The sequence below is a fragment of the Lactuca virosa genome, chromosome 4, assembly GCF_052849685.1.
Source record: "Lactuca virosa cultivar CGN04683 chromosome 4, Lactuca_virosa_CGN04683_v6, whole genome shotgun sequence".
Classification (NCBI taxonomy): domain Eukaryota; kingdom Viridiplantae; phylum Streptophyta; class Magnoliopsida; order Asterales; family Asteraceae; genus Lactuca; species Lactuca virosa.
In genome coordinates, this window is record NC_136429.1 from 375,241,086 (window position 1) to 375,260,494 (window position 19,409).

The window sequence follows — 19,409 nt, forward strand, 5'->3', positions numbered from 1 at the left end:
CAAAGAGACTCCATTCATGATTCTTACATCATCATATGTGTTCAGGAATTGAGACTTGCTCAATATAATGTCATGTTGCATCGGAAAGGTTCCTGTTATGATTTAATGTATTCAAAACAGTTTAAGCAATCCAATATACACAATCGGAAAACAAATATTAAAATTAATTTCCAAAGAGTGGATCCATTTAGATCTATGATCAACAAAGAAGACAACGATATGGGATGAAAATAATTTTACCTTTAGGTTGTAGATAGATCCTCTCGTATGAAAATTTTGATCGAAATTGATCACCTCATTCAATATCCACAAATAGGAATGTAATGTGCTACTAGACACCAATCAACAAAACAAGAGCCACCTTCTTTCTTTCTTGTGGTCATGGTTAATGATAAAGAGGATGAGAGGTGATAATTTTAGGTTAAATAGAGGTTAGTTTGATACTCGTGAAAAGTCAAGAAGGCCACAAGTCTTTACCGAGACTATTGGATTTTGAATATTGTAAAGGTTAGATATGGGAAAGGCAGGTTTAATATCTTGCGAGTAGTAATGAAAACCGTAAGTCTTTAGCGAGGTTGGCCTAAGTTGGTATCACTACTATATAAGACTATGGAAATAATAAAACCTTATGAAAGACTAGATGTGCGTGAATAAATGTATTTTTCTTTGGGTAAAATTTATATCTTGAGTTTAACAAAGTTAAGTTTGCAGAGTTAACAATTGTTTTCTTCTTTCTTAAAAAAATAGTCTTTCTCTGTGTTCTCAATATAGGGCCATTTTAGTGAAAAACTCAATCTTTTTTATGTTTTTTTCTTTTAAAAACGTCAAAAATAGATAATTCAAAAAAAAAAAAAAGATAACCCTAATAGTTAATAATGAAGATAAATATAAAGGATTCCGTTCTTAGAGTTTTTTAAGGAAAGAAAAGGAAAATGAAAACTATATTCATTTCCTTCCTTTTTTTCCTTCCCAATCATCCCAAATACAAGTAAAAAAAAATGATGAAAATTAAACCTTTTATTATTCCTCACATTTTCTTTTCTTTCATTCCATTCCCCTTTCTGAAAAATAAAACTCAAGAGCACTATTTTCATCCCATTTCCTTTTCTTTCCCTACATAAAAAAAATAAAAAAACACACATTTCCTTCCATTAGAACAAGGAGTAATACTTCGCTCTTGAGTTAAATTAAACAAAAAATGGAAAAAAAAAATCGAAAAGATTTTGAGTAATCATTGCTCATGAATGTATTTATTTGAAAGAAAAAAAAGATTCATGATTGTCATTTTAAAATTATTTACCAAAAGATTGTATATCTAATTTTCGTAAATTAAAAAAGATAAAACGCTAAAATGACCAAAGCGACTCTCCCTCACACCATTTAATCATTTATGTTTTCTCCCTCTCTTTCTTTTATGCCTGAGCCATTTGTAATGTTAAACCAGAGGGAACTTTGAGATGGATCCCAGGGCAAAGATGATTGTGATAATGCTTCTGATAAGATAGAGATGATGATGGTGATAATGATTCCATTGTTTCTCTGGCGGTTGTTAGGGAAGAATGCATATGCATCGATGTTGATCATGATTTCGTTCATGACATCAATTGAATCATTGGTTATCTAGGAAAAAGAAATTTTTTAATTTTTAATTTTATTAGTATCAACTACAAGTTGAGACGATACCAATTCTAAATCAAAAAGAGAGTCTTCCATTATATGCATCATGAAGTCAAAGATTGCGGGTCTTCAAATATGAAGTTATTCTACTTTTCATGATATGAAGAGGCTTAAATAATCACATATCATGTTAAAATAAATCCGCGTTAGCGGATGGGTTAACATTACATGCAATTCAAAGTCTCTTTAAGAACATATTTTTTTATGACGAAATGAAGATACTAAGCAATAATTGCAAGGAAAACATTATCTTTTCTTCTTTCCGTGACTGATTTTTCTAAGCAAGATTTTGTGTTAATCAATAAAAAAACACCTCAATGGCTTTGCTGGATTCATGCTTCACAAGTTCTTGAAACGTTATATTTGGATTGTGAAGAGTGGCGGAGCTAGATGGGGTAGTATCCCAAAAAAAAAATTATTATTATTATTATTATATATATATATATATATATATATATATATATATATATATATATATATATATTATTTGTAAACATTCTCCATGTTATTGGACCCCCAACTAAAGAGATTATAACATGTTTTTAATGTCCGATATTGGATAACTATATATATATGCACACAAATAGGTGTGTATCTATATTTGTTTTTATAAAATCGTGTTTGTTTATATTTTTTTTTATAAAAACGTGTTTGAATAATTTTTTATATAATACGTGTTTGTATACATTTTATAAAATCGTGTTTGTATATATTTTATAAAATTGTGTTTGTATATATTTTATAAAATGTATACAAACACGTATTATATAAAAAACTTTTCAAACACGTTTTTATAAAAAAAAATGTAAACAAACACGATTTTATAAAAAAAATATAGATAAAATAGTTGTTTGTATACATTTTTTTGTAAAGTACGTTTTTGTATACATTTTTTTTATAAAAACGGATTTGTATATATTTATATACTTAATAAATACCTATTTTTATAACTAGATATTTCATATACAAAAAACTTTTTTAAAAAAGTTTTTATATAGAAAATATAAGATTTTTATGTGAAAATACATTTTTTTTGTATAAATATGATTTTATAAAGAAAAAACATATTAGAAACAATTGTTTGAGAAAAAAAGTTGTAAAAAAAAACTAAAGTTAGGATGAATTAATAATAAAATTCTAAAATTTGGGCAAAAAGAGTAAAGTTTGGACCAAAATTGTAACAAAATTTAAAATCTGGGCCAAAAGTGTAAATTTTGGAACAAATTTGTAATAAAATTTGAAATCTGGGCCAAAAATGTAATTTTTGAAAGTTGGATGACCTGTTGACCGGGTCAAAGGGTTAAACTGAATACGATTACCGGTATTTGGGACTTAATTGAATAAAAAAATATATAAGGAATAAATCGATTATGAAGCCAATATATAGGGACTTTATTGTAGTTTTCTTTTATCAAATATCTTTTAGATTTTTTTTGACTTTTTGAAAAATTAAAAGTCCAAAAATCATTTTAAAAAGAAACCCAAACACCCCTTTAGTTTTTGAAAATGAATTTTTAAGAAGTTGCAAATTCTAACTTTTTGAAACAACTTATGACTTATTATATTTACAAAAGAGATAAAAAAAAACAAAATTAAACCAAATACTTTTTAATTTATTAACTTAGTGACTTTTATAACTATAAAAGGTAATTCAAACATTTTTTAAACTCATTTTTCAATGTTTATAAATCAATAAGTCTTTTTGATAAAAATAAATTTTAACTTTAAAAATCGAAAAAACTCTTTAGAAAGAAAAGAATCAATTCATTTTTTATCTCGTTTTATATATTCTTTTCTTCCATTTTTTCTCCTTTTCTCTCTTTATATATTCTTTTCTTTCATTTCGTTTCTTTTTCCCTCATTATATATTCTTATGTCCAAGTAGTTTACCATTTCATTATTTTGATAATGAGAAAGGTTTTGGGGCAAGAAGTAGTTGACGACGTTTCCATCGTCTGAGTTTCGTAGTTGAACATTCTTTCCAATTGTACGGAGCATATCATGGTGGCAAGAAAGTTCCTCGTTCACCACCAAGATTCCAACTTCGACGTCGACTACGACACCGAAGATGGTTTTGAAGTCTTCAAATTCCAGTTGTTTTCCCTCACGGCAGTTCCTCCAGATGAGCAAAAGGTCGATCATCTTCTCTTTAGTTACTAATTGGAATTATGATCTCCCGATAAGCTGTATGTCTATGGAATTATACGTTTACTGATGATTAATCCGATTTGTACTTGAAGATACTCGGAGGTGACGACGATCGAGTTATTTCCGATGACTCTGATCTCATTGCAATATCCGATAAGCTTAGATTGGTTTCAATTAAAGACGAAAACCCTCAATTGGGTTCTGAGATAGTGAAATCTGATGAAGAACTAGCTCGAATGTTGCAGGTATGGAAAGACCACCATTGATCAAGCTCAATTTTGTCAGCACATTATTAAAATTAGGTATTTCTTACCTATTTGTGTAAGAAATGCATACCCTAGAGTTGACAAAAAGTGAATTTTTTGTTTCAATTGAGTGCTTCTTATGATTACAGGCAGAAGAAGAAGCGCTTATGTTTCAACAGTTTGCTGTTAGTCAAGATAGCAGGCAGTTTGAACAGAGAATCAGGCCTTATGTAGATCAGGTTCTTCTGGTAATATCCAATCTCTCTGTTCTCTGTTATACAGACTAAACACTATGAAGTTAACACCATGTGTGTGATGTTATGTCCATGTAGTATGAAGACTCACGTCGCCAAGAGGCTGCAAGGAAGACAGTTCCTGTGGAGAAGCTTGAGGAGAAAGCACTAGTTGCTTTAGCTAAGGTTCAAGTTTCCATGTTTTAATTCTGAAGTGTGAAATAAATTTCAAATTTGAGTGTGGAAAAGAACTAGAAGCATTTTCCCCCTTAAACAAAGTTACAATATGCTTAGTTTTGGTTGCTTTTTGACTTAGACCTAACATATTGAGGCTATTACCTTCTTTGTAGTTCTGAGAACATTGATTTACAGTTTTCATTACCTTGGCTTCACCATTGGCCATAATTCCATTTATCTTTTCAATAATCTAATTGTTTTTTCCGAATATTTTGCACCTAAGTTGATATCTTTCATGACAGATATAACCTTTTTGAGCATAAGAATTATCGAAGCCTGATATGTCATTTTTCTTATATGTATGGTCTTTTTTTTCTTTTTTTCTTTTCAGGAGGGGAACTTCAAGCCATCAAAAAGTGAGCTTGATCATGCATTCCTACTGCAACTTCTTTTCTGGTTCAAACAGACATTTAAGTAAGTTTTTTACTTTCTGCTCTCCACTTTTGAATTCTATAAAGTGCGCAATATGCGGATTCTTTGACTCATTTATGTTGTAGCATTGACCCAATAAGAATAACTGAAAGCACAATGCCATGAATAATTATTTTTGCAAAGTCCATTTCTGTTTCTTGCATTTAGCCTTAAGTTTTATCATTGTAATCTAAAGTTATGTTACTTATATCTTTGTAATTTCTTTTTGTAAAAATTTTAGGTGGGTAAATTCACCTCCTTGTGAAAGTTGTGGCAATGAAACTGTCAATCAAGGAATGGGTGCACCAAATTCTTCAGAAACTGCATATGGAGCCTCTCGAGTTGAACTTTATCGGTATAAAGAAAAGATTATTTCTTGTTTAATTTAATCCCTTTCTTTTCTTTATTTTCTCATATGTATTTTTCTTAATTGGATCAGTTGTAGTTCATGTTCAAGAATCACCCGTTTTCCACGGTATAATGATCCTATAAAGGTACACAAATTTTCTTAATTTCTTAAAATCACTTTCTGATTCTTTAAACTCATGTTATCTTTCATGGTGTAGCTTCTTGAAACAAAGAAGGGTCGATGTGGGGAGTGGGCCAATTGCTTCTCACTCTATTGCCGATCCTTTGGCTATGAAACTCGTCTGGTAAGAGTCTAGGAACTGTTTGGTAATTGTTACAAAATCCGGGGGGACTTTTTGCTCTTAGTCAAAACTTGAGGGGTTGATTGTAATTAGAGAATGGTTTCCTTCTCAGATATTGGATTTCACAGATCACGTGTGGACAGAATGCTATTCAATGGTTTTGGGAAGGTAAATTTGACACCAAAAACATCAATTTCATGCTCTTTTTTACTCTAAGTTGCATGTTTTATTTTTATATTACAGATGGATGCATCTTGATCCATGTGAAGGAATATATGATACCCCTTTACTATATGAAAAAGGGTACTTTCTCAGTTTCTCTCCATTACCTTTTCATATTATGTCATTGAATTTCAGTATCTAGTTGTTTTGTCAAGGGCAAATTGTGGAAAATAGCAATCAATGCTATGTGGCATTTTTCATTTATTTTTAAAGATTCAATTAATTGTTTTAATTAATTCTTTTTATTTACTTATGCAAACAATCGTAATTTTTCATGGCCAAAGGTTTTTGTAGAAACACAAAACCCATAAAAGTTCTCTCCATTATATTATAGTATATATTAAAAGTAAAGTTCTTAGGAATAGTATAGTTTTATCCTTTTGGACTTTTGCCACAAAAGTTTCTTATTTTACACTTTGGCCACAAAGTATAGTTTTAGGGTTTTAGACTTTATCCACAAAAGTTTGTTAATTTACATTTTGGTCACAAAACTTTCTTACAAAAATGGTCCTTACCTAAATACCTAATACAAAGTTTACAGATTACACCTAATATCATCCTAGTTGACATTAACAAGCAAGATATTAAAAAAAAAAACACATCATTGTTTGTTATGTACAAGGTAAGATGATGTGGCTGATGACATGGCAACAACCGTTGCCACGTCATCATGTTTATAGGTTACAATTTACATATTACAAGTTGGTTGACATTGTTGGTAAAAAAACAAAGTATGTTGCCTATTTTGGTAAAAATGGTAAATTACATTATTATTTATATTTACAATGACTTTTTTTTTCATTGTAGGTGGAACAAGAAATTGAATTATACAATTGCAATTTCAAGAGATGGAGTGTATGATGTCACTAAACGTTATACAAGAAAGTGGCATGAAGTTCTATCACGTAGAAACCTAATCACAGAGTCTTCTCTACCCAATGTTTTAAAGAATATAACAAGAGAATGTAGAAAGAACATGAAAATTACCATTTCTACCCTTGATGAACGTGACCAAAATGAAGCAAAAGAGCTTGAAAAAAACCTACATTCTCAAGAAAATGACACCATCTCATTACCAGGGAGACTAAGTGGGGATAAAGAATGGAGAACATTAAGATCAGAACTCGGTTCCACTTCTTTAAGTTCATCTTCTTGTCCAATTAGAAAAATTACAGATGATCATGTTTCAAAGATCTATGATGCATTCTCTCCATTTATATCTCGATTGGTTGAATTATCTTCCAAACATAAGGCGATTGAAGCTCTTTGTTTTGTGAGAGGGGTTTTGGTTGATCTCAAAAAGAGTTCTTTTAAAAGAAGGAGAGTTGTGATTGATTCAAATGAGTTCTTTATTCGGGAACTTTTGCCTTCTTTTGAAATGATGCTTGATGCTCTTTCTTTGAAAAGTAATGTGGAAGAAAATGGAAGAAAAGTTGAAATTTGTTTAAGGGATGATCCTGTGAGAACATCGATTGCATTGCCTGTTGTTTTTCATGCACTTGATGATGTGGTTTATAATATAAAAAAATGTGATGAGTTTATAAAATCTTCGGTTTCTTGGCCTTTAGTGAAGGTGAATAGAATATGTTGTGGGTCTGTTCTTGCTAGTGGAGAGGAGCTACCTTTTGGAATTGTAAGTAACTTATTTTTTTGAATTAATTGTTTATCAACTTTAGATATTTTGTTTGATGAATTTGTATTGATATAATTTTGAAAAATTGTAGGCGACATCTGCATTTGATGGAACCCGTTTGTCTAAATGGGAAGAACCAAATGGAGCAAAAGGTGTACACTTTTATAAATTTTCTTATAATCATTTAATCTACAATAAGAAATTTCCAAAATTATTTTTCATTATTTTCCACAAATAGGTAGAAGCATTTTTCATATTGTAATTTTATTATGAGATTTCATGGTACTTCTTTCAATTTAGTTTTTTCATTTTGGTAAACAAAATTTTCAAAGTGATGAACAAACATTTCTTTGATTACTTGTTAAATATATATAATTTATTTCTAATTAACATCAGATGATCATATGTAACTTTCTAACATGATTAAAGTTTATTTGTGTAAAATAATATTTTTATATTTATAGCATCAGACTTCCATTCTCTATTACATTTGTTCACTTCTACTTTTTTTTTTTTATTAAGACATTGTAATATGAAAAGTCGCTCATTTCACAATTTAAAATGTGTAAACTAATTAAAGGATTTATTAAATATTGTAGGGTGTTGGTTAATATACAAAGCAAAAGATGCTGAGGTCTATGAACTGTGCTCATATGAATTCATGTCAGCCAACGATGCTCCAGAAAGAGATCCAAGGGACTGGTATGTTTGTTTTACAACCTTTTTTTTTCAATTTTCATACTTTGGCCACACCATTATCACCATTTGGCAAAAATGGCCCCTCCACTATGACACTTGAATAGTAGCACACATTTGCAATCTAATGTCTGTGAAAGATCCAACCAAGTTGATATTTAAAAAAAAAAAAAAATCATTCAGGGTAATTGAAGGTAGTGATGATGGAGGTGGCAGCTGGCGTATTTTGGATGAACAAACTTCTCAGATGTTTGACAACCGTTTCCAGCGAAAAGCATATAAGGTCAAGCTGCAAGGATTCTTTACAAATGTATTCAGGTATATATATATATATATATATATATATATATATATATATATATATATATATATATATATTCTTTTTGATCCCCCTATCTTACCAAGTAAAGTAAGTTTTCACAACTTTACATTGCTAATTGCAAGAAATAGCAACATTACTTACATAGTTACATGTATCTATGTATTATTAGTATTGTACTAATTGAAGAAGATGCAGGTTACGGTTTCTAGCAGTTCGTGATGGACAAACGAATTCACGGTTCCAAATAGGAAGCATCGACTTATTCGCAAGTGGAAATGTGAAGTAAGAGTTTTTATAATGAACAAATAACAGTTGGAATTCAAGTAAAATGTTGTAATGAATCCTTTCAACATTCCCTTCCTCTATTTTCTTCTTATACAATATATAGTATTGTGGGGAATGAGGATGGAAAAACTTTAAGTTGAGCACCATAAAGAGTGTGTAGAGGTTCTTGTCTTGGATTACTTTTGTTGATGGAGAGTTGTAAGATCAAAATAATAAATACATTTAATATTATCATTATGTGGATTAAGGGTGTGTTTGGCTGAATTAGCCGGTAGTTGGAAGCTTGTAGCTGGTAGCTTTAAGCTGTAGTTTTTATTTGGGAAAATGTGAGTTTAGCCCTACAAACTTTTCTCGTTTGTTTAAAAAAGTCACTTAATATTTTTCTATACTCTAGGGGAATTAAGTAGATGTTTACCTGTTAAGTTAGTCTTTTTACCCATTATAATAAGTTTGTATTGCCATGTGTTAACTAGTTGGTGATGTGGATGCTACAGTGGCAACCGGCTCGGTGCCACTGTAGCACCCTTGGTCCCCATTATATAAAAAGTGCAAACCCTAAATGAGAAACCCTTCGACTTTGTTACCCAAAAAGATATTTGTTTCCACATTGTCGTCAATTGTTTTTTTTTTCTACTATTAGATGTCTGGTTCAGAACCCTTATTGTGATTTTCGAGAGGCGGACCCCACTGATTATGAGCTACTAGCCATGAAAACTCAGGTTGAGCCAGAGCAAACGAAGGCGGACATGCAAGCGCAGTCGGCGGAGTTGAAGGCACGGATTGATGTGATGAAGAGGATTATGATGGTGGTGTTGGTGTTGGTGGTTGGAATGGCAGTAGGGTTTGGGGTTATTGGTGTTGGGTGGATGTAGATGTATGGGTAAAAGATGGGTGTGGTTAAACACACCCATTTAAAAAGTTAGTGACACAATTATTACCTATGGGAACACTAAAATCCATGAAATACATTTACGTTTATGGTCTTTTACTTATATACACTATTTTATTTTCATTCCTTTAACATTTAATATATTAAATTCACTAAAATCCATGAAATACATTTACGTTTATGGTCATTTACTTATATACACTATTTTATTTTCATCCCTTTAACATTTAATATATTAAATTTATATCCCCTAATACACTCCTTACTTTTGCAAGAACAATTAAAACCATTAGATAGAATTAATATTACATTACTTATATATTATTTACTGTTTTCTCCCGTTTGATTTTCTTAAAAGTTAATTCATTTTAATGTTATATTTTAAATAAGTGTATTATTTTGTTTTAATGATGAAATAAAAAATAAAATGGAAAAACTTTTTAAATAAGTGTATTATTTTGTTTTATTAGTTTTATTTTTGAACATATTTATCTTGGACAAAACTTCAAAAATGGTCCTTGTGGTTTCCGAAAATATCAAGTTTAGTCCCTAAGTTCAAAAAACCTCACAGATGGTCCCTGTGGTTTCAAAACTTTTAACAAATGGTCCTTCCGCCTAACTCCGTCAGCTTTCTACCGTTAAGTGAGGGGCATTTTCGTCATTTCAATACACAGGGACCATTTATGAGGTTTTCTCTATTTAAAAAAAAAGAAAAAAATATAATTATTTAATTAAAGGGCCCCACCTCTCTCTCTCTCTCTCTCTCTCTCTCTCTCTCTCTCTCTCTCTCTCTCTCTCTTACGCCCTGGACCAGTGGTAATCGACCCACCATCTTCTCCATACGACGGCGGTATGTGGTGGCTATGTATGGCGGCTGTGGCGGCAGTGTGCAGCAGCGCTGCTCTGGGACTTCTGCTAGTTCTTTTCTGCCTAATCTCGACGGGAAAGATGAGCGGGGGGAGGGGAGAAGCCTGCTGGTGGTCGGTCGACACTTACGGTAGCGGGGATTGGTGTTGCTCGTCGATACAGAGAGGAAGACGAGGTGGCAACCGGTGTTTCTTGGCGGAGGTGATGGCAAGTGGATGCTGGAGTGGAGGCAATAGGTTGAAGGAAGCAATGGTGTCGGGGTGTTTGATGGTGGTGGGTCACGACAGGAGGAGGCGGAGAGGCTGCCACAGACGACTATGGTGGCCCTCTTCGTTGGTGGAGTGAGAACCAGAGAGAGGGAGTGAGTTTGGAGATGAAAAGGAGGTCGAGGGAAGAGATTCAGACGGCAGCAGTTGTAGCGGTGGTTGGGATGTCGCAAAACAACAGGCAGTCGCCTTTTTCCGGCGACCCTTTGTGGGTCTTGTTCTAGTTGATGGCAGCGACAAAACAAAGGGAAGAAGAGTAGCAGTGAATCACAAAGGTGTGAAGATGGGTGGTAGTTTTATGGTGTTTTGTACTCAGAGAGAGAGAGAGAGAGAGAGAGAGAGAGAGAGAGAGAGAGAGAGAGAGAGAGAGAGAGAGAGAGAGAGAGAGAGAGAGAGAGAGAGAGAGAGGGTGGGGCCCTTTAATTAAATAATTATATTTTTTTTCTTTTTTTTAAATAGAGAAAACCTCATAAATGGTCCCTGTGTATTGAAATGACGAAAATGCCCCTCACTTAACGGTAGAAAGCTGACGGAGTTAGGCGGAAGGACCATTTGTTAAAAGTTTTGAAACCACAGGGACCATCTGTGAGGTTTTTTGAACTTAGGGACTAAACTTGATTTTTTCGGAAACTACAGGAACCATTTTTGAAGTTGTCTTTATCTTGTGTAATTTTGAATAAAAATAATCCATCTCATCTATAAATAAATTTTACATGTATGATCCAGTTTTTTTTTTAATTCTAATCCTTTTTTTATTTTTAACATAAATAATGTTATGTATATGTTGCTATATTTTACATTTATCTTTTATTTGAATATATATATATATATATATATATATATATATATATATATATATATATATATATTACAACAATACAGTTTTTTAAAAAAAATACGATTTTAAAAAATAATACAATCTGAATATTATATATATATATATATATATATATATATATATATATATAAACAATACAATTTATAAAAAAAATAGTTATGACAAACTAAAAGGGAAAAAAAGTAAAAACACCGTTTAGTTTGAATTGGCAAACTGGTAATGTAGATTAAAGTAAAAGGGAAATAAATGAAAATACAAGACAATGAAGTTTTTTTTATTTTTGAAAGAGACAAGACAATAAAGTTTCAATCGCTAAAATGGATTTAAATATTAAGAATAGTCAACCATGTCATTTAAAAAATAGGGTCATCATAAAAAATTCGGGTGCCAATAAAATCCCCTGTAAAAGATGGCGATTTTAGGGTGTTTGGATTGGAACTGCAGTCGTGTTGTTGTTTGTGTTTTTTTACTAATTTCGTCGGTAGTAGCTATTTATTTTCGGTGGTTTGTTTTTATTTTGGATAAAACCAATCTTTTTGGGGGGTTTTAATGGATTACACATGACAATCTCATTTATTGACGTGGCACCGACTTTGCTTACATGGGAATGGTTTTTGGTGACAGTACAAAAAATGACTGACTTATCCGTTTATTTCCTTAATAATGACCTTTTAAACACACAAATATAGACTTAATTCTCCGTACAAAAATAAATAAATAAATAAGCATAATTTGAAAACAAACATAAAAAGTTTGTAGGGCTAAATTGACATTTTTCTTTTTTATTTTATTTGTGCATGTATGTTTGGTAAAAATAGTTTTTGGTTTTTAAAAGTATAAAATTTCATGAAAATTAAAAGGTAAAATCTCACAAAAGCTACTTGAAGGATTATGAGATTTTTGTTTAAAATAAAATTTATGAAGGATTATGAGATTTTTGTTTAAAATAAAATTTAAAAGCTTTGTTGCTGAACGAAACTTTTTGTTTTTCAAGATTTTTTTATGGCTCCCAAACAACTATGTGTCGAATAAGTCATAATATGTTTTTTTTAATAATTTTTCTGTGGACAAAATAAAGATATTTCATTCTTTACCTGAGCAAAATAAATCTGAAAACCCAAAAGTGACAAAAACTGAAAAACCAAAACCACAACCGAAACCTATGGTTTGAGTTTGAGTTTTTTAAAAACCGAAAATTTCGTTTTGGGTTCCGTTTCAGAAATTCCAGAAACCGAAAAAAAAACTGAACCGAACCGAAATTATGAAATTATATAAAAATATAAATATATTATATACGCATTTTATTATAATGTTGTGAAAGCTCCACAAATACTAAATTATCCAAATGGTTAAGGCGCTGAACACTTAAAAGCGGGATGCCCAGTTTCAAATCTTGGCTTTTGACATGGAGGGTTTTATTTTGTTTGACAATGGTTTATCCTATTCCAAATTGTTTCTCTTAATTCTCAAATTTGTCCCACATTGGACAAAACATGAAACACAGGTCATATTCATCTTTTATATAAGCAACACCAGCAAATCAATTCTAGCAATTTAAAGTTTTGTACAGGTTTGGGTTTAAACTAGGCTGTTAAGTAGGTCAACCCGATCGGATTTTGGGTTAAATGGGTCGGGTTAATCAGGTTTCGTACAAAAATAATATCACCCGAAACCCAACCCTATTAAGGCATGGGTTAATCGAGTTCGGGTTATTCGGGTCCGGGTTTATAGGGTCGGGTTAATCGGGTTACATTGTAAGATAGAAATGTTATGCCATATTTATAATAAGGTTTATCTTTATAAACTTAAATTGTGAAGTGGTAAATCCAAATGAATGGAAATGGTTTATTGTACTTGTTTGTATTGTACAGGTACACATGCATTTGATTTGAGGTTATGTATTTTTTATTTTAGGCCACTAAACTACTATTGCATATTATTTCTATAATTCTACTATATTTTATTTTTCTCTTTTTTAGACCACATAATGTACAAAAATAGAAGACTTGAGGTAGAATGAAATATGTAAATGTTGTAGTATACCTTTATTCGGGTTAATCGGTTAACCCGAAACTTGATTTTTATAAAAAAAATCAACCCTAAACCCAACCCTAACTATAGTTCGGGATTTTTGGGTTAGACCGAATAACCCGATTAAGAATTTTGACAATATTTAACCCGACCATAAGAGCAACTCCAACCATAAATCACTAAATTGGTGATTTGTTAACACTAAAATAGTGTTTGCATTCCAACCAATCATTAAAGTTGTGATTTTTAGAGGCCAAGTAGTTTGGCCTTCATGTTTGGTGTGTAAAGTTTGACCTTCATTTTTAGAGCAACTCCAACCATAAAAACACTAAAATGGTGTTTTTTAAAGGTTGATTGGAATGAGAACACCACTTTATTGGCCTTTATAATTGTGTTTTAGTGGTTGGTTGGAGTTGGTCTAAGTGTCTTATTCGGGTTAGGGTTAGGGTCGGGTCGGGTTAATCGGATTTGTTTTTTTACACCGCTAGTTTAAACTCAAAACCGAGTTTGGAAAACCAAATACCCGAAAGACCGAACACATCAGTTTGGGTTTAGGGTTTGGTTTTAAATATTTGAAAACTGATATCATTAGTTTTGGTTCGGTTTTTGGTCCAAACCGACCCATGCTCTACCCTACTTTACATGTTTACATAGTTTACATTAAGCCAAAATTTCAATGACGCCAATACAAACATTGCCCCCATTGTGCATCTTTGTAAGTTATTCAATCGTAAATGTCTCTTAAGATTTCGTTTGTAACCACTTTATTTTATGTTATGCATTTGTTAAGATTGCATCATTTTTAACCAACTTCATAACCGGTAAGTCTCCTCCTGTGGTATGTAAAAATTTATGGAAATGTTTCATTTGTTATTCCATTTGTCAACTAAACTTTCATTTCACTGCATCTTTAGTCCCTAGGTGTAACAATTGTTAGTGAAGTACCATTAAGTGCTATCATGTGGAAGAAACATACGTTGCTTTGGTCTTTTTCTTCCCATTCACTCTTCTATATCGCTTAATACCTTAAGGGCGCGTTTGGTAAGGGGTGATTAAGGCAGGAAAGGAATAAAGCATTCAAATGGAATGGCAAGACGTATGTTTGGTTGGAGTAAGGAAAGGATATCTCCATTCAAAAGGGAATCACATTCCCCTTGAACACGCTGTTTTCATTCAAGGGGGTACCCCTGATTTTTTTTCATTCCATTCAAGCGCTATTACACATCTTCCCATTTTGCCCCTGGTATCTATCATGAACGCAGAAAAATCAGCTAGATATCAATTGATTTCCCTCCAAATCGGAAACAAATTAGCAACCACAATCTCCAAAATCGCATAAAATCAGCCACGTATGGCAGCAGATCGTCTCTATATAGGGCTTCATTCGACAATTCTTAGTACTGGTAATCCCCTTTTTAAGATTTCTTTCAAGTTGATCTGAAGTTATACTCATCAAGAAACGTCATTTGTGAAGGTTAGCATCTCTCTGCCTTTATTTTTGTTTATCTAATTTCTGAATGTGTTCTATTCATTGCGTGTTCTTCTTTCTGTGTGCCACTGATATCATATAATTAGAGTTGTAAATTATTGTTTGTATGTTGTATAAATCTAATAAGAAAACTTGAATTTTGTAAAAGGGGGATGAACATATGTTGTGTATATGCCTGTAGATTTAGATTGAATGGGATATAGGATTAACAAGAATCTTTCTAAACGCTAGAATGTTGTTTCATCCCTTTATTCAGGTCAAATCATTAAAACTTTTTTTAGCTGTCGTTCTAAAAAGAAAATCATAAAAACTTTACATTCCAACCATAAAGCTCTTTGTATTTCATATAGACCCTAAAAACGAAGAGTTCTATACCCATCTTCAGATTCCAAGATGGTGTCATTTCAGGGGGTTTTGATGACAGGTCTGGAAAAAAATCTGTCACAAAATATGCATGCAAGAAGAAGATACCATATCCAGGGATATGTAATTTGTTCATGAAAAAAAACAAGCAGACACACACACACACAGTTTCCCACCAGTTTGACGTGGACAAAAGAAATATGACAAGTTTGATGATAGATTTACCAAAAAAACACATAAAAAAACATAGACCATAAATCCAAACACACGACTAAAGTTTAGTTTGACCTTAAGAAACCATGAGATCTGAGTCACAAAGTCTAGTTTCCATCTGATGATATGCATATATTACATACTACTTCATATATAAAAAATTTCCAAACTCAACTCACCTCAAAAGTCAGAACCTTCTCATGTACTTATTCCCAAGACCGGTTATGGTAAAATCAGTTGGGTTCCTGTTTAACAAACACACCAGGGTCCTCCTCTTACCTGGCGTATCGGTAACCACCGGAACCGGATCCTTTGACCCACCCACTCCCACCAAGGGCTGACCCACAACAGTCCGCCCAGTCCCACTTGGCATGTCATATGAACCACACCTTTTCGGATTAGCCTCTAGTGCCACCTCAGCTTCAACCATTAATAAATTTTATATGCTTTCAATATTTCATTATTTTACAAAAATTTATTACTATTGCAGTTATGGCTCGCCTTAAAATGAATAGACAAAAAAGAACAAAGAAACTTGCTGCATTTAGTACATTGTGGATTGAGATAATCAGTTTGGTAAATTGGTATTTTCAACTAGTGAGTATTATTATTGCCATACATATATTTATGTGTCCAACTAGACCTCGCTACAAGATGTTATACCCAGAGAGAAAGCAGTATATGCAAAGATTAGTGTACGAAAGTGATGAGACTTGTACACAACAATTAAGAATGAATATGGTAACGTTTGTTAAGCTTTGTCGTATGGTTGAGATTGATGGCAAGTTAAAGGCCTCTAGGTATCTCCAAATTGACGAACAAGTGGCAATATTTTTGTATGTTTTGGCCCACCATGTGAAAAATCGTGTAGCGAAGTTTTAGTTTCATAGATCAGGAGAGACAATTAGTAAACATTTCAATAATGTACTCAATGTTGTTATTCGGTTGGAAAAAGAATTGTTTAAGAAACCCGAGCCTATATTAGAAACTTCAACTGATGAAAGATGGAAATGGTTCAAGGTATGTGATTTGCTAAACTCGAGTGTATATAGATTATTCTTGGTTAGTATTCTAATTCTCATACATATTTAATTTTAGCTATAGGGATGTTTAGGAGCAATAGATGGGACACACATAAGTGTACGTGTACCAGAGGCAGACAAACCTAGATACAGAAATCGAAAAGGCGAAATTACAACAAATGTACTTGCTGCTTGCACTCCTGATATGCAATTCATTTATGTATTACCAGGCTGGGAAGGATCCGCTGCAGATGTTAGAAAACTTGGCTAACTCAATGTTTAATTCTTGGAGATCAACGATGAGGAGGATACAGATCTTGGATCACAAGTCGAGCACATAACAACAATTGGAACATCGAATGAATGGACGACTTTTAGAGAAAACTTGGCTAACTCAATGTTTAATTCTTGGAGATCTAGGCATAACTGATTTCTTATTGTTGCATTAAGTACATTGTGATAGATTTTTATGGAATTTTAGTAATAAAGTGTTTTCAGTTGTGTTTGATAGTGACTTGTTATATATTTAGTTAATGTTTCTATAGTTCTTTATGTATCTTTTTTTTAATTGTCAAGGTATGGAGTCACAAATTCATGGTGATAGGGGACCAAGAAAAAATAAAAGGAAGTGGAATGATATAGAAGACGAGAAACTTGTTGAAGCTATGGTTGATATACTCAATTCAGGTTCTCACTTTAAATCTGACAATGGTTTTAAGCCTGGGTTCTTTGGTGCGGTGGAAACACGACTTGCAATCTCACTTCCCAACTCGGGAATAAAAGCAAAACCACATATTGAATCACGCATAAAAACTTTGAAGAGCGATTGGTCTGCGGTGCATGATATGATGTCATGGAACAACACAAGTGGTTTTGGATGGGATTATGAAAATAAGATGCTTGAAGCTCCTCAATCTGTTTGGCAAGCATATGCTATGGTAATGTTTTTAATTGAATGATCTAAAACTATTTTTTAAGTATTTTTAGCATAATGTATTATTTATTTATTTTTGGTTTTTTTTTTAGGTACATAAGAATGCTGCAAAATGGAGAGGCAAAAAGTTTCCTCATTATTAGGACCTATGTCTTGTATTTGGGAAGGATCGTGCTAATGGAAGAGATGCTCAAACAGCAGCGGATGTTATATCTGAGATAAATAACGAACAACAGGATCCAGACGATTACATGCAAGGAACTGGAGATGGGTTAGAGGATATAGATGTTAATGCTCCTGTGAATAGTCCTACATATGCTCATTCTAAAGAATATTCGAGTACACAACGAAAGAGAAAAAGAAGAAATAGTTGGGATCCTTTGATGAACAGCTTGAAAGATTCGGCAGATATAATTGGTTCAAAGATTGATAATGCAACAAGTACCTTTAATGCGGTTTTTGGGATTGAGAGAGATAGAGAAGACCTACGTAAAAAACTTAATTCTGAGATGAAAAAAGTTGTTGGTTTAACTGTCCGTGATTGTAACAAGGCAGTTCGTATGCTTTCAAAGAATGATGAGTTGATGGTAATCTTCTTTACCGTTGAGGATGAAGACAAATTTAAATGGGTAAAGGACTTGCTTGAAGATGATGCTTAACGTTATTTATATGGTTTTTTATGATATTGCAGTTTTTTAAGTTATGAAAATTATGATAATTTTAGTTTGTTAGTGTTGGTTAGACTTTGATATGTTTTTATGAGATAAAGTTTTTTATTATAAATAAAAGTTCTTATTTATATAAACCATTTAGAATAGAAACTATAATTTCCAAATACATAATGTTGAATTTTATTGAATTCTATGAATTTTGTGTTGTAAGGGTATTTTTGTCATTGTAAATTATTTTTATTCCATTACTTTCTCTTTTTTGTACATACCAAACAACATGGATGAATGAGTCATTCCATTCCATCAACTAACCAAACATGACAATGGAAGGGTAATGAAACATTCCATTACCTCATCCATTCCATTACTTAGTCAATTCCATTCCTTTGTCATTCCATTCCACCCAACCAAACACACCCTAAGTCAATGGTTTGCTTTCTCCCTTCTCAAGTCAGGAGTCATGTCTTCATCCTTTTTTTTTTAACTCCATGGCTCCCTCCATTTTCATATAATAGTGTGAATATTTCCTTCCAATATCCTAGTGTAATTTATATTTTAATTTTAATTTTAACGAGGAAGTATTATAAAACTTACAAAAAACTAGAAACAAACAAAAAATTACAAAGGTATAACCAATAAAGGGTTATGTAGCCAAGAAACCCAACTCATTTTTAGTTTGATATTTCTTTGAACAAGATTAACAGAATACAAAACACTTCTATCAAAAATTGATTCCCTACAACAATCTTTAGTGTTGGAATATAGTGCCCATAGCCACAACTAGTATGTAATATTACTATTAATGGTGGTATCCTTTTGGGTTACATGCAAGGATAAAATTGAACAATTAATGACACAAGAGAATTATAAGAATCTAGTTTGTTAATTAATTAAGTGTATAACTAATTAATGGAAACTTGTAGATTATCAAGGAATTAAGTGAAAAGATTTGAAAGTCAAATCTTTTGGATAATTACTTGTCTTATATATAAATACTAGATAATGAAAGATCTTTACGGTCAAGAATCATTATGAAGTGATATTTGCTAATAACATATGATCCTATA

At 32.1% G+C, this 19,409-nt stretch overlaps 1 protein-coding gene and 1 pseudogene across 1 annotated transcript; both read left to right on the plus strand.

Moving 5' to 3' along the window:
• Positions 1–3,561: 3,561 nt before the first annotated feature.
• PNG1 (peptide-N-glycanase 1) lies at positions 3,562–9,747 on the plus strand. Its single transcript, XM_079045840.1, has 16 exons — positions 3,562–3,810; positions 3,918–4,070; positions 4,220–4,318; positions 4,403–4,489; positions 4,872–4,954; positions 5,193–5,306; positions 5,391–5,445; positions 5,518–5,604; positions 5,714–5,769; positions 5,845–5,904; positions 6,631–7,456; positions 7,548–7,608; positions 8,056–8,158; positions 8,336–8,470; positions 8,670–8,756; positions 9,400–9,747. The coding sequence occupies exons 1-16, from the start codon at positions 3,679–3,681 to the stop codon at positions 9,629–9,631; spliced, it is 2,370 nt and encodes a 789-aa protein (XP_078901966.1). The 5' UTR covers positions 3,562–3,678; the 3' UTR covers positions 9,632–9,747.
• A 7,568-nt stretch (positions 9,748–17,315) lies between these two features.
• LOC145106359 (uncharacterized protein At2g29880-like) lies at positions 17,316–18,330 on the plus strand (annotated as a pseudogene).
• Positions 18,331–19,409: the final 1,079 nt, after the last annotated feature.